At 30.0% G+C, this 17,441-nt stretch overlaps 1 protein-coding gene across 4 annotated transcripts in view; it reads left to right on the top strand.

The window, feature by feature from the left end:
* The window catches only part of LOC122538556 (regulating synaptic membrane exocytosis protein 1), a 289,590-nt gene that overhangs the window by 228,770 nt on the left and 43,379 nt on the right, over positions 1 to 17,441 (top strand). For all 4 annotated transcript variants that reach the window (XR_006308875.1, XM_043672749.1, XM_043672748.1 and 1 more), the window contains exons 12-15: positions 5,668 to 5,792; positions 12,582 to 12,694; positions 14,249 to 14,322; positions 17,240 to 17,298. Coding sequence is in view for 3 of the 4 variants with exons in the window: in XM_043672749.1 (XP_043528684.1) it covers positions 5,668 to 5,792; positions 12,582 to 12,694; positions 14,249 to 14,322; positions 17,240 to 17,298 (371 nt within the window). In the remaining variant the exon portion in view is untranslated. The remainder of the gene's footprint in view (positions 1 to 5,667; positions 5,793 to 12,581; positions 12,695 to 14,248; positions 14,323 to 17,239; positions 17,299 to 17,441) is intronic.

Genomic DNA, 17,441 nt, shown 5'->3' with positions numbered 1-17,441 from the left:
TTCCTTATACAAGCTTTCCATGCTCACAGAATTTTCATAAATGGGGATCCTGTTTCGCTTTATACTGTTCTTGAATTTCATTATTAAAGATACGTGTGCCTCTACAGACAACTTATTTCCATGCATTTGTAATACGTTGCAATAATTTTGGAAGATACATTTAAACAACAGTTTATCGCAGTATTATAAATATGTCAATTTCTTGAAATTTACAGTTTACGTGAAAGACATACATATGACAGAAAAATATTAATTCTAGGAAGACATTGTTTTACTTCCGAGCATATGTACATGCATATATGATACTGTGGATTTATGGACAATTCAGAACGAAATCTAAATATTACAAACGTTACTGAATATTTTATTCTTTCTTTTTCTCTAGACATCTTAAGGACACATCTTAAGAAAACAGCATTTTGTTTTCATTTAGAGAAGGAAAACTAAAATACAAAGTACTATTTCGACATTACCGTTTTAACTTTATTGTGATCGCAAAATGTTTTGCAATATCCCATACCCGAATTTTTACTATTTAAATATTAACTTCAACGAAACTGCAATTCTCAATTAGAAATTTGAAAATTCTGTCACAACTAAATCTTTAATTGAAAATTTAGATATTTCAGGTAACCAGTTATATTTCAATTTCAATTTAAACACCAAGAGATAATGCCTTCAATTTTCACCTGTTTAAATATTAACTTCAATTAAATTTAAATTCCTAATTAAAGCTTCAGAAATTCCAAATTGACCGCCAGTTAAATTTTAAAGTTCAATTAAATATTAAGTTAAATTAAGAAAAATGAGTTAAATTTCAACCGAGTTTCAAATGAGTTTAATTGAAAATTAAGAAATTTTAATTGGCCACGCCCCGATGAAATGTTAATTTCAATTTCAACGGCGAAAGATAATGTCCACTGCCGCGTAGCGAATGTACTCAAGTCAAACACGACCAACAGGTTTCCAAATCGATCCCGCAGAGATTCACGAACGTCGCGAGGGTATAGTACAATTCAAAGTCGAGCGTCTTTTCTCGACCTCGCCCCGCGTTATCGGCACAAGGCCCAAGTTATCCACGCACTTTTGGTAACGAGCCCGGAGCTCTGTTGGGCGAATTAATGCGATCGCCTCGGAGAAAGGGCGATGGGAAATTCAATTTGCCGCGGATTTGCGAGGCAAATTTTCAAGGGGCACGACGAGAGAAAGGGTTGTCGGCCGACGTCCGTTTCGTGGACGAACGCTAACAAGATGGACTCCCCGACCGGCAGCGAGTATTTATCGAAAATTCCGCGGAGAAACGGCCAGCCGATCAGATAATTGCGCTGCAACGTCATTACCAGAACAAGCCCGCGGCTGCGGACCTTATCGTAGGCCCGCTCTGTTCCCAGCCTGTTAATTAAGCCTGAATGACGGCCCTTGATTGGCGTTCCCGCGTCGACGCCCATCAAAACTCTGCCCGATTCATCCCCATACGAGCCGACGAACCTTCGATCAGCCCCTTTTCTTCTCTCGCCTCTCCGTCGTTTCTTTCCTACCTTTTCAACTCGTCAAACTCAGAATTACGAAACGTCGGTTTCATTTAGCACTCGTCGGGAGAGTTCGTTTGGAGAGGACGACGAAAGAAGAGACGCGACCTCGAGGTGTCGAAAAGATGGGATATTTCAGGGCGTACGCCGTAAATTTCAATTATTAAAGACGAACATACGCACACCAGATGTATTATTTATATGGACACAAGTATCGAGGAAGCATAATTTTGTTTTTCTATACGCGACTCGCGAATGGTGCGATATAAATGAATGATCTACGAGAAAAAGAAGATATCCCGTGATGTTCTGCAATATCCCATGATATTTGAATTTTTACCATTTAAATATCAACTTAATTTACTATTTAAATATCAACTTAATTTACTATTTAAATATCAACTTAATTTACCATTTAAATATCAACTTAATTTACTATTTAAATATCAACTTAATTTACTCTTTAAACATTAACTTAACAATGAAACTGCAATTCTCAGTTAAACATTTAAAAATTCTGTCAACTAAATCTTTAGTTGAAAATTTAGAAATTTCAGCTAACCATCCCAGTTATATTTTAATTTCAATTTAAGCACCAAAAGATAATGCAAGCAATTTTCGCATGCTTCTATATGTGCTCCTGAAATTTATATCAAACTGTATCTCTGGAATCGTGGCATATTTAAAATGCAGCCGCCCCCGTTTCGAAAGCTCGGGCGTCGATCTCGAACATCGAGGTTGAACATTTTCGCAAAATTCATCGCTATGACGTGAATACGAAATAGTCGTCTGATTCGAAAGATTAACGATTCTGATTGGCTCGGCCAATCTTCCATTCGAACAGACTGCGACTCGTTAATCTCGCGATTTGCTATATCACGCTAAAACGCTCTGGAACCTGTTGCTATAAATGTTATGTAACGCGATCCATTTAGTTCCTCGCGGTGTTCATCGCGTTAAATTAGTCCGATGTTAATCATCTGTTTACTTCGTTATGCGGATATCCATCAAAAGGAATATTCATTGTTTGTCGTTTGCGTTCGCTCGTCTGCGACTCGTAATCACCTTCGACTCCGGTGAAACTGACATTCCCGAGGATAAAGTAGCTTTCTGAATCTCTATCTACGACGAAAGTTTATTATCCTTAATGGACGATGAACGAAATTCAATCGTTTTCCTTCTGACGATGGATTTTTAGTAAACATTCACTTTTGTTTTTAAAAAGAAAATTTAGTACTTGCACGGAGTTCGAATAAATTAAATTTCAAATAAATAACATCATACACTTGCAGGATATTGGTGCAAAGAATAAAAATTCACTTCGTTCAATTATTAAAATTTATCATTTTAGTCATCTTTTAAGTAATAATAGTGTATAATTTTGTTATTTAACTTTTTATATTATTTTGTTATTTTATATTTTGCATAGAGAATGTCATCATTTCATTTCTGATAGCCTAATATCTTTTCAGAATGTAAATTCTTTTCTAAATGTCGCATACGATACGTATCACAGAGAAACCCACAGTAAATCAAAACCAGTTTTTCCAATATAAATGATACTTCACAAACAACGTTTTCCTCTATCTCGTTTTAAATTCGATCTACGTAATTTAATATTTTTTTGTAAAACCGTTTAATCTATACTTTATTAAAAGCAAATTTTAAATATCGTACAGTACAGTATGTGTTCCTGTAGTATCGTGATTTATGATACGGTACAAAATAAAATTTATTTTTTCATTAATATATAAGCTTCAATAACATTTAATACGTGACATTATTTTCTACCGAGATTTTATTTTATTAATTATATTCTCAGAAATACGAATTTGCTAATCAGTATGCACGTAGTGTACCATCCATGTTTTTTCTTTTTTCTGTAATATTTTCTTCCAACTACAACCAAAAAATAGATAATTATTACTGTTACGTAAATAAAGCTACATCTAGACTTGTTAAATACTGCTTCAACTATATCATAAATTTCAACGAAATTTGTTTCAAATTAATTTTCTATTATCTAGATGTAGATATTATATATGTATGATTATACAACAATTATTATTACAATATCCCCTTTTAATACATTAGCAACAAATTTTCCTGAGCATTCTCTGATAGTCTGAGAGTAACGTTATGTTCAAGTCAAAGAAACGATTCGTTGATAATTAGCAGTAGACAGTACAATCTGTTAATATACTATAATATATAAAATTACCGGTTTTCGTCCGGTTCTGTGTATTTTAATAAATCGATGCACCGCAGCGGGATGACCTGCTTATAGCAACCCAATGAAAGCCACTTTTCCAGGCTCATCAATATTCATATCTACACGGAATAACTCTGTGTGCACGCCGATCTTTTAACGTATCGCGCCAGTACGCCATTAACTTGTGCATCGCGCGGAAACCGGAAGGTAGACTTTCAATATGGATTACAGGGCAGTCGTAACGAGGTGACAGCGCGATGGAAAGAAAAAAAAAAAAAAAAAAACGGAAAAAAAAGATAAAAACGAACAGGTGACGTTTGTAGGTGTCATGTAATAATAAAGTTGTCGACGTTATCGATTGACAAGTGGAGTAGACTGCGCGTTAGACTCGTACAGCTCGTTTAATTTACAATTTTGCAGAAAAGATCGTGCTCCAGATATACCGTGAAATTGTTTAGTCTCCCGTTGAGCTCACCGCTGGCCATGATGAATACCAATTTATAAACATAAAGGTCACCCGTTTTCGCGAGCTTCCTCAATTTTTCACGATATTATTTATTATTCCGCAGCTATGGGACACGATGAAATTTTCGTTGGGGTAATGCGAGATTGGCGATCAATTTCGTTCTCCGTCAAACTCTTTTCTTTTTTTGATAATATTTTAGCTGTAATTTCTGTCATCGAACGAAAAATTGAATTGTATTTGGTTGGATGATGTTTAATAAAAGTATTCGAACATTTATAATAGAACTGGTTTTGCTCAAATATAAATATCAATATTTTCAACTATTTAAGAATGAATTGTCTGAAATAAAACTTATAATTATTACAATATATTTAGAAATTAAATTTATAATTCATATTTCCCAGAAGAAAAGAATACTCCAAACTTCTGAACAATTGTGTATGTATCTATAAAATATTCTGAAACTTCATCAACACTGTAATAAGAGATAATTATCATAATTACATTAGCAAAGTTCGAAATCTAAAAATGTGTATATGAAGTTGGAAAATATTTCTTGTAAATATAAATATATTTAATAAAAAATTAGTTAGCATAGAGACTAACTTTAAACACGAAATAAACGTTAAGAAAAATTGCATTGAAATTTATTGATACAATGAACTGTGATTGTCTAAATACTTCTATAATTTTTGCAAAATATGTATATGTACTTAGAGTATTAAATATTTGTAATTTTTGTGTATAATTTTATATTTGTTCCAAACTTAACAAATAGTAGATATAATTAGAATAATTAAGTCTCACTATAGTGTTAATTAAGTTTCAAAATATTCTACATATAACATATATGATATATATTCATATAAAATTCTTACAAGTGGTCGAATACTTTTATGAGCAATTGTACGTGTCTTTAACAATCTATAATTTTATAATATTATATTAAAATTTCAAAACCTAATAATAAAGAAATAGAAAGAAATCAAATTTATCATCTATTCGTATCTTTTAAATTTATCCTACAAATCCTACAAATAGTTTCATTTTGTGTCTTACATCCAGAATCATCTGTCATTTACATTTATATTGAATAATTCGTAAACTACGTTGTTTCTAATAAATATTAAATGTCCTACGTTTCTGCATTTTTATTTAATTTTAAACTATCCTGACTAAACTATTAACTTGATTAAACTATTTAAATATTATCCTGATTAGACTATCCTGATTATCCTGATTAAACTATTTAAATAAATAAAAATTCACAATCTATTCTTAATTATTATTCCCCTTTCTCAAATTTGAATTTTCTTGAAAGTTACTCTTTAACTCCTCCAGTTTCAATTACTGAAATCATTTCGTGCACGTCCCATCAAATTGGTCTAATGCTAGGGTAATGGAAGAACGCGCGCCAGTTGCATTAATACCTTCTTTAAACATTCATCCCCTTTTTACAGCGGCTGGTTTTGGTCTAAGGGTAGTTGGCGGTAAAACGGGAACTGATGGAAGAACTTTCGCATACGTGATGTGGACTGTGCCAGATGGTCCAGCGGCGAAAGCTGGTATACAACGCGGCGACAAGGTAAGATCTCATGCATTTTTCGCCATGCTAACGTGTTCGTTTAAATTTGAAAATTAAACGCGCGTGCGTAACACCGCAGAGATATTCTCGAATTTTAAGTATTACTTCGAAAAATTCAGTCGTTGAAATTTTTATGCAGCGCCCGTTATTTTACGAAGCAACTTGAAAGAAGCTTTTAAACGAAATCATTTTTGGAATAATGTTAAAGTGAAATTGGACCGAGTATAATACGTTAATTTCTGAAATTTTTTTGAGCATTACTGCAGTAATGTAAATTTTAATAGAATGCCTCTTGTTTCTGGATTGTAATGAAGACTGTAATTTTTTGTTAGAGAATTGTGTTATTGCTCTATCTTGCATGAAAAATGCAACGTGATTCAAAATTTATGCTCCCCTGGTATTATTCAGTAATTAAATCTTGAACGTGTGTATATTATAATATTTTCACTTTTATTCACTCTAAATAAAGAATTTTAGGCCTCTTCTTAAAATGTTCTCTTCTTAGAAAAGAAAATATTATAATATATATTATTAATATATTATTAATACAGAGGCTTCTTTTTGTTCTAAACTATTCTACATGGTTATTATTTCCATATTTAATATGTTTTCCATAATTGCAAAAGAATTAAGTAAGATATGAAACACAAGAGTTTAGAAAACAATATTATAATATAATTATGATAGAAACTATTTAACCTATTCTTTAACTCTGCGATAAGTCAACGTTTTGTTATCAATGACGAACGTATATTAAATTTTCTCGAACAAACAAACAATAAACGAAAATGATGATGATGTGTTTTACAGCGAAAGAAAGAATTCGATCATTGAAAGTACAAAAGGAATGTAAAACTTTACAGAGTTGAAAGTACGCTGAAAAAGTTGAGTAATTCAATAGTTAACAAACATGTAGCATTTTTGATTATTTAAGAATTATTAATTGTTAATTATTTAAGAGAATAAAATTGTTAATTGTTAGTATGCTAACAATTTTCTTACACGTAATTTAATATAAAAAATGATTGTTCTATTACTTGAAAATTTCATTAATCGAACAGGAGGTTTTGAAGGTTCTACCGTGATAATGATCATTCTAACAATTGAACGATATATATTCAAAATTGACGTCACAAGTGCAAATTGATGCGCAGACATTTAACAGGCATTTAGATTCGGAACGAAATAAAGATGTTCTGGCAACTTGCGTCCACTGTTGAGCAGGTAACATACTGCAAGCGATTAATGCGTGCGAGTATCGACAACCATTCTCTACAGCTGTGATTTTAATTAAGTTATCGACAGCTGTGCGCAACGCAAACGCGCCACAATCGTGCACTGGCTGACTGGAAAGCTATATCTCACGAGATCGCACGAATTCATTAACATATGATCGTCTAATTTTACGTAAAAGTATAGTATCACGAGCACATTGCAGCTCTACTAAATTCCAGAAATTGCACGGTTACAGGAATAACTTTGCAAGCATATTTCGGTAGAATTCATTTCAGCAAGATCGATCTGTAGACTTTAACAAATTTCCTCTGCGAAACTTTCTTCGTTAAAATGAACATATTTTTGAATTATTACGTAAATTTTATTCAATTTTTGTAGAAGGTATATTTTTTGTAAAAAAAAAAAAAGAAAAAGAAAAGAAAAGTGTAACATAATCAAGAACAGTATGAATTCATAAAATAAATTTTGATGAAAAAAAAACATCGCAATACATTTTTAATGCTCGTGTTATTTACGATTGTTATAAATTTTCGCAATGAACGATAAACATTTCGAACTAACTTTAAAAAATGGATCACTCGGATGCATACGTCAGAAAACTAGGTGGTACAGAATCATACAGTTTTACAATTTTGAAAGTAAAGTTTCAGTCTTTGACAGAGCAATGTTGGCCACGTGTGTACCAGAATGTTCTAAATTGTAAAAATATAAAAACTGTACTAGAATACTATGAAAATAGTACTACAGTGTTAAAACATAAAAAAGTTGAAATTCATATAGTAAGTGTATTTTCAGTATTATCAAAGTTTACCTCTTTTTATTTTAAAAATCAAAATTTCCTGAGCGAGTGTATTATGTTTGTTGTGTGTTTTCGCGATTTTTAATTTCCTGTAAATATATAAAAATATATAAAATTTGCAACATCTTTATTTTGTTCTCTCTTCTCAATTTTAAACAATTGAAATATTTCTCTTTTGATAAAACTTTGTCGAAAACATGGAATACTGCATCGTTACAATATATCCTAGCATAATTTCTAGTTCTAAAATTGAAATTATGAAAGTACATGTTAGGATACGAAAAAATTAAAATTTTTATACAAACGTATGTGCAAATGTTACCATGTTCTGCTGTTTTATTTTAAAAATCGAAAACTCCGTTTCCACCATTTTTATTTTTAGATTTCAATTTTGAGATAGAGTGTAGGAACCGTTCGAAATTGATATTTGCACGCTATCAGTAAACACGAGGCTCAAAGCGGGATCTCAAATCAAATAGTATCAAAATCAAATAAAGAAATTCATTTTCCTGTACATCTCTATAAATACGCAATTTTTAATACGTTTTATGTACGTTCTATAGAGAAATATCGAATAATATGATCTCCATTTCATTAATCCGTGATATTTGTTTCATAAATTCTAGATTCATAAGTAGAAACCAATAAAATTTCATTATTTTTCATTGGATTGATTTGCTTGAAACTCAGTGACCTCGACCTCTATCGTACGTTATAAATTTTTGCTTCGAAATTGTAGTTTTCACACACAGTATTCTCGTATTCAACCTTGTATCGTTCAAAAATAGACACAGTCATTTTTACACGGAACGTTTTTTTATTTGTAACAACTAAACGGAAAGATTCGATTTTTTGAACTGTATGAATGTAATTTTCAGTTTTGTATTTCAATCACTTTTTTTCGCCATTATTGCAGAGAACTAGAGCAAACAAAATGAAAAACTACAGATAAAAGTGTACAAATTTTAAAAAATTTTAATTGTTATAAAATACTAACAATTTAGAGTAGAAAAATTTGTTTCTATTGATAAATTTTTATATTTCTGTATATCTCAAAAAAATTGTACTTTTCATTTAATAAAATAAAGCGAAAACTTTATTTTTTTTTAAAGAAGATGGTTTATCACCAATGTGAAGAAATAGATGATAAAATTTTGGACCAATAACTTTTCCAAATTTTATGTATTAAATAATTATTCGAATATAAACAATTTTAAATTTTAAATTTCATTTATTCGACCCGAAATCAAGAAAATAATCAATTTGCTTTATATAATACATTTCTAGACTCAAGTTCAAGAATAATAAGAAAAACATAATGTTTTTAACAACTAACTCTATAGAATGAAATTATATGTTTTTGGTATCTCGTATCATCAAAATCTTTCAAAAATGTTTTGATGTGAGGAGACACATTCCATTTTCACTTACTATTTTGATTTCTATAAAATTTCTTTATATTTTCTATCATTCGAAAACTAAGTGTCGAAATGTAACCACCAGTATGTTAGAGAAAACCGAAAAATACATTTTATTTACTAATCTAAAATTTTCCAGAAAATACATTTTATTTACTAATCTAAAATTTCGTATCCACTAAACTCTTATAATTACAAATATAAGAGATCGACTGCTTGTAAATATGAAAAAAAAAACGTTGTATATATAATAATACGTAGTTTGCCATAATAACAGTATTTGTAGCAAAAAAAGAAGATATCTGTCATTTGCTATTAGACATTTTGTTCAAGTGATAAGCCGCATTTAGATAATCATCACACGTAACATTGTAATATTGTACTTCACAATATAAAAAAATATTTATAATTTTGTCACCACGCAAAATTGTCAAAATGTAACAAAATTTCTCTCTTCTCAGAATTTATCATTTTCAGAACAAGGCAAGGCTCTAACGAAGCGTACACTTTGTTATAATATTTTACACATATTCGTGTAAATATCTCACAATATTCACAAATCACGTTAATCGCGCATTACTGTCCATATAGTTTACGAAAATACATTTAATCAGTATGGAACTCGAATTCTTTTTTGAAAGTCAGCAAATTGCTTTATCCTTAACTTAATTAAGCGAGCAAAGTGTGCACAGAATATGTCACATGATTATATTTTTTTCGTGCATGTATGTTATGAATAGCGCACACATGAACTTGCTTTAACTTCGTTTACATCATTTTTTATAAATTCGGTTCCTTCGTCGCGGTCGTTGAAGTAAATTACGAGAATTTATTCCGACGTTTATTTCTCTCTTTTTATTAATTTTTTTTTTTAATAATTTTGTTCGTTTCCGTTATTTATTTATTTTTTTTTTAAATTCTTTTATTCAATTTCAATAAGCTTTGACGTCAGGTCAACTGGTATTTTTACGAAGTTTAAATTACCTGGATTTCGTTCGGATTCGGATCTTTTCCAATTTAGAAACGAACGTACTACATTTGTCAGAGAATCAGGTATTCCACGAATAGCTCGGATAAAAATATAAAAAGCGTGGATAAATTGTTTTGTACAGTACAAAAATAAAATAAAATCAATTATACAATGATAAAAATTGCGCTACATACAAAACAAAGTAGTTTTATTTAGTATAGTGTCGATAAACTATATATAATCGATTTAATATTTTATATTTATTGTACTTAATATTCAATATTTTACGTTTGTTATTAATATTATTATTTATTATTTTATACAATATTCAGTTTTAAAGTTACTAACTAGCTGAAAAAACTAAGTTCCAAGTTTTTGAAAAATTTTTGCGATTTTATTATTTGATTCAAATAATAAAATTTGATCTTCAATTTATCTTGTACAAAAGAGAAATTAATTTTAATATGATATCACAGAAAACAAAGGCAAATGGGAAGGTTAATTTTTCTTGATCCTTGAGATTAAGAAACTAAATTTTTTAATTAATTGTTTGAATACAACAGATGTATTATTCAATTATTAAAACCTCAAATCTAGTCAAATCTCGTCTGTTTTTTAAATTTGTATCTTTGCACGTATTGATAAAATATATATGTATTTACTAGAAATATATTGTCAAAAATATTCTTAAGACTTCATTTTCTTGATACATATCTCTTTGTACTATATATTGTACAATGAATAAACAAGGTTTTTAAAAGAATTATCTTTCCTCTTCTTTAAATTAGTTCTTTGTGCATTTTATGAGCAATCAGCAAACAAAAAATATGACATGACAAATAAGTAAATAAGCAAGTTATTTAATTTTGATAGAAATGTTAAATATATGAGAGTTTAGTAAATGATAAAATAATAAATAATAAATGAAGAAAAGATAATAAACATAGAGTTTTCAAATTCAACTATCTTTATTAAATCTATTCTAATTATGTTTATCATAGATATTTCGACTAATGATTTCTACCCAGCAATTTTATAATCGTTTTATTTCGTGTAGAAACTTAATCGAGGCTTGTATTAAAAATTTAAGAGAACTTGTTCCCTTGAAAGTTTAATTTCTCATAAATCTATTCTTAAAACGGTGCAGACGCACGATGCAATATTTTCTTTGATATTAAACAAATCAACGGAATGTCAAACGATGTTGGAATCATTCGGATAGTTATTGGCGATCAGTTTTTATCAAATTGGAGGCCAAAAATATCCCGTCACGGTGCGCCGACTCTCGTCGAAATAATTGCAATTTTTGCCGCTCTTGTAAACGAAACGCGAAAAAAAATTCGGCGTTCCGAACGAAAGTGGCGCGTAATGAATTCGCCGAGGTTTGTGCCATTCGAACCAGATAATTCATTGAAGCAATTAAAACAGCACGTGAATTCCGCAAGTTCTCCGGATTCAACAGATGCGATCAATTCTTGGTCCGATTATATCCAATTGGAAGAACTTTCACGTAATTCCGCGATTAAATCAACAGCCTGCCTCTCAGAAACAAATTATCCGCCACTTTTCGTTCGGTAAGTTCGTTCAACTCCTCGGGTTGATAGGTTGCACACGCGTGCATCTAACTTTCCTCTCGATGAGCAACTTCTCGGCGCGAGAAATAATTTTGACCAGCTTGGAAAAGTAAAGTTCCGCGAAATAAGTGTATCGTCACTTCGAGTTCGAAAACTTGAAAAATTCGATCGAAAAGAAGTACAAAAAGGACTGACCCGGTGAAAGAACGTTTCAACGAAACGATCAGCTAACATGTTGTTAATCTAGTAATTGTACAGGGTAATTCAGTCATGTGAATAAAAAATACCGTAAAATGAAAAATTCACTGCCGACTTTTTTTTCTTTTTTTTTTTTTTTTTGGCCCAACCTAGATATTTAGAAACAGAATACAACTATTTTGTAAGACGCTTCATTTTCAAGAATGAAAATTCACATCGAGGTTGAAAATTTATGAAGTTCGCTTAGGCAACTTTTAACGAAACGTATTTTCTTAAAAATGAAGTTTTAAACGAAAAAAATTTCATTCCACATTTTTTTACTTGCACACAGGATTAACCTTCTGAATTTAAATGCATGTAATAAATTTTGAAAGTCGTAACGTCACATGGACAATTTTTTTCTCTTCTTTTTTCGACTTATCTTTACATGTAGAACCACATCCTGGGCTGATTGTACCAGGATTTCGAAAACACATATCGTGAAATATTTTGGCCCACAAGTACGAAAGGATTAGAATCTCAATTCGTCTGCAATTTACGTTCAACGAACTAAATTCGAACTAAATTCGAATAAGAATCATTCTGTTCTTCCAGGTACTCGAATGGGGCGGGGTGTCTCTGGTAGATCGAAGCTTCGAAGAAGTCGTTCAAATAACAGAACGGGGCGACGATGTGGTGGATCTGGTGATCGAGCATGCTGCCGACACGTAAGTACGATGTTTAACAGACCGATGAAGAGAACTAATCGATCGAATTAAATTGGGAAAGTATAGAGACCGATGGTTATTTTTTTACCGACTATATTCGTTCATTGAAACCACAAATTTAAAAAATTGATGACATTGTCCAAGAGGCAGTATTCTTACAATTATAATAAAAATATATATTAAAGAAATAAATAAATAAGTAAGAAATAAAAATAATAAATAAGTAAGTAAGAAATAAATAAGAAAACAGTTTAAATATATCAAATTTATGTATAACTTTCAGAAGCTTGCAAGGTTAATTTATTGCGACACTTCTCTATAGTGACGGAAATTTTATCAACGTATATAATTAAATATATAATTTCAGAAATTGATGTATATAAAATGAATTTTCTTGAAAGCTTTCGCTTTTCAGCCATTAATCCTGACCGTTTCAGTAAATGGCCGAAGAATAAGAATTTTTTAGAAAACTTATTTTAGATATGTTACTTCGTGAATTAAGATGTTTATTAAAAATAAAGGAAATTTAATTTAAATTACAGCTTCTTGACTTTATATAAATGTTGTAAATTAATCTTCAAGTTAATAAAAGTTTTATCAACATAAGAGAAATCTCAATAGATTTGCTATAAATTTTTCAAATTTATATGTAAATTCAAATTACCACTATCATATTATATTTCTTTATATCGCATATATTTTTTCTTAGGCAGTTTTGTTTTCGATGAATGAATATACAATTAAAAGCATACATATAATTGTACCACTAATGATGAAAAATTATTGATATTTCGAACTGCTATAACTTGATAAAAACAAACCTGGTCTCATTTTAAAACGTAAAACCTCTATTTTGACAGTCGTGAGTTTGTTCTTTCTCTTCCAACGATATTTTTCACATATATTACATAGGGTGTGGAAAAGTAGAGATACGTTTATTCTTGAAAATTGTAAAAATTCAAATGTTTGTAAGACCATTGAAAACATTTTTTGATAATATCGAAATTGAAAATTTTCTTTTTGTAACGAGACCTTAAAAGTTACTGTGTAATTTCTTTTCCGCCACTTTACTGAACTTTCAACATTAGGGTTAAACGATAAAATATTAGAAAGTTTTGTTCTTTAATTAAAAATTTGATAAAATGGCGAAGAAGGTAATTGTACAGCAACTTTTGAAGGATCATTATTTAAGGAGAGACTTCAATTTTCAAGATCATGTCAAATCTAGCCGTGAAAAGACATTTTCAATGTTTTCGAAACTTCTGCTATTTCTATGAACAAAAGAATTCTCACTATCTCAGCTGATACTGTGAAAACATCTCTGAAAATAACGAACTCACCACTGTCAAGGTAAAGATATCACGCTTTAGAATGAAACCGAATAAATTGTTTCTATCAAGTGGTAACAGTTTGAAGTGTCAACAATTTTTTCATTATTAGTAGTAGAGTTATATTTTTTCGCTGTAATCAGCGGAAAATAGTCTCAAGCATTAAATGGTTGGAATTGCTTCGTTGTGTTCGCTGCTTTTGCGTTATGATACAAATCGTACGCAGCGGGGACCTTCCGGAGGATATAACCGCGGCGCCATCGTCGGGAAAAGTGCCGGGAAATTTAGGACTGCTGATGGGTGAGTATGAGAAACGAAACGCAAGCATCATGTCGTCATGTACACGCGTTACTTGGCGGAGGGATCAATCGTTAGATGCTGAGTGTCGGTTAGAGTGCTTCGTCAGCTTTAAAATCGATAACTCGTACGGGACGAGAACTTGTCGGTCGCGATACAGAGAGAAACGAGTTTCCAATGGAAGAACCGGAAAAAGAGTAAATTGTTTGCGTTTGTCAGTAGCAACGAAGAGTTGAATATTATATTCCTTTTTTTCTTTCCTTTAAATTAAATGTTGACGTGGTGAATCAACAGTGAGGAGCATAGCTGAACCAATAACGAATGGTTGTCGATAATTCAAACTGTCACAACAATCCATTTGATCCTCTATACTTTGACAATCCCGATTTGTTTTCCTTGAAAAATGATTTTACGTCGTTTACAATGAGCGAGAAAGTGTGAACACTCGTTTCTTGAAAACTGTAGAAATTCGAACATCTCTAAAGGCATTGAACATTTTTTTCGTGAACTACCATTATCTCGTTCCGAGGAATAAAGTCTCCCCTTACAACGAGTTCTTAGAATTTCTTATCTGATTTTTTTCTCCAACATTTTATTGAAGTTTGATATTAGGTTTAAACGACAAAAATTCAAAGAATCTTGATATTCGAGGCTCAGTAAAATAGTGAAAAAGAATCATGCAGCAAGTTTTTCATTGTGAAGAAAAGACTTCAGTATTCAAAACTATAGTAGATCCAGTTACGAAGAAAATTTTTTAATGTTTTCAGAGTTTGAATTTTGTATAATTTTCGAGAAAAAAAGTATCTTCACTTTTCAATTCGCTATATCATATAATGGATGGAAAGTTATCTTCGGAAAAAATGAACTTAAGACTGAAACCAAATGACTTACGTTTTAAAATGACATGAAATTGATTGTTTTTATACGATTTATTTTTTTTTTACGAAGTTATAACGGTTTATATTATCGACAATTTTTCATACTGATTCAGTTATACCTCTTCACTGTATATAGTTATTAACAGACTGTGGATTTCTATCTATTCATGAGAAAATTTAAACTGCAAGATTGAACAACACGTAATATATAAAATATAATAAATTAGATTTTCAAAAATATGAATTTGCATAAAAATCTGTAGTCCAATAATGAAAACGGATATTATCTTAAAGAGTAACAGTTTAAGAATCAAATTTTATCAGTAGTCACTGTGAATGTTCATGTAGTTTTATAAAAAAATAAATTTTTATTTTACTTCTTTTTGATGATTTATTTCTCTTTTTTATAAGAATTTCATATCTCTTATCATTAAAAAATATTTATTTATTGCTACTAAATATTATTATAAGATATTCTACTTTCAATATATCGTATATTTCAGTTTATTACATGCATTTTTGGCATTTTCACATTCTCAAATTTCCTATAAATGCATAAAAATCCGCAGTCAGTTTATCAGTATATTTTATGACTACTAATAATAAAGCAAAAATATTATACAAAAATAGATAATTTAAAGAGGTATTAAAATGTTATAATAAAAATACAAAAAACAAAGAGAATGATACCTTGATCTCTAGTTATATGTCACTAGACTTTTATATGTAGATAATGTTAAAAAAGGAAAATACATTATCTAAACTAGCATCAATATGCGTGACCAACTGATACAAGAAATAAATTAGTTTTTTGATATAAAGCAAAATTAAAATAAGCTTTCTTGTGTAATACGTTCAAATTTTTCATCATTATCAGTTTCAGATAGAAACAGTGAATATTTGAAACTAATTATTATGTTGATCGTAAATTGATCTATTTCTGTGAATCAATAAAACCAATAAAAAAATTGAATTCACTACTCATTTTAATTTTGCTTCATCTTATTATATAGTGGAATAATTAATATTTGTTTAATATAATCTTCTTTTAAAACTATTCTTTTTTATTATAATTTTTCTAATTAAAACTATTATTGAAACCATTACTTTTCTTTACAATATTTATACATATTACAGAGTGAAAGCATGAAATTAGCAATGACATTAAAACCCAATGTATAATAGCTCTTTGCATTCTACATTTTTATTGTGGCTTTTTAATAAAATTTTAAATGATGCATTTATATGATTTGCCATAAAATACATTGATACAGTTTCGTTCTAAAACTCTAGGATGTCTTTCTTAGTTTGACTTTCCAAATAAAGTTAGTATTCTAGTTTGTATGTATTGCTGAGAGCAATATATATCAAATAGAAAATTTATTCGAATATGATGTAAATTCAAAAATACATTATATCCAATTTAACTTTATAGTCCGATGTTTTTCTTCTACATTTAATATCTCAAGCAATAATACGTTTTGTGAGGGCTATATGATCTTACTTTCAGTATAATGTTTATTGTAATTTTAAATATAATTTTATAATAATTTTAATTATTTTGATATATATATATATATATATAATTATTCATGGTAATTTCGTGATTTTCTCTTTCGATTTATTTACGCAATAAACAAATATGAAAAATGTCGTTCTCTCAGAATGAGTACAATTTTAGCTAAGAAGTAAATTAATGCTCATAAAATATTTCAATCTTTTTTTTTTCTTTAAATATATGAAAGTGAACTTTTGTAATTTACGTATTTTTGTATGATACTTTTTCTCTTATATACGCCAGTAAAACATACCGATAAATGCAATTATCCTACATACAATAATTTGTGCTATCTTTGTTGCGTTATTATATTAAAACGTACAGTACTTTCAGTAAAGTCATACAATCTTACCGATAAAAAACGGTAACCAAGATATTAAAAATAAAACAAATACATCAGGTTATAAAGTTGAAGTATCCACTAACTAACTGGTACGTTCCGATTTACTTGTTGTTCTTACGACGAATGTGAAATATTTTTCAGAAGGAGAAACGGATAAAACGCCCTCCTCACCGACGCGCAGGAAACTGCCAAAGACGCCGGTATAACGAGTTCATAAATTGAAACCTACACATGACCGTCTCTCTTTCTTTTTTTTTTTCTCTTTCTCTTATTTCCACGCAATGTACACGCATACGCATAAACTACACGGGAGAAGTAAACCTCGATTTAGACCGAGTTCTGT

This window comes from Frieseomelitta varia, unplaced genomic scaffold (genome assembly GCF_011392965.1).
Source record: "Frieseomelitta varia isolate USP_RPSP 00005682 unplaced genomic scaffold, Fvar_1.2 scaffold_167, whole genome shotgun sequence".
Classification (NCBI taxonomy): domain Eukaryota; kingdom Metazoa; phylum Arthropoda; class Insecta; order Hymenoptera; family Apidae; genus Frieseomelitta; species Frieseomelitta varia.
This window is presented reverse-complemented; position numbering and strand designations above follow the sequence as displayed.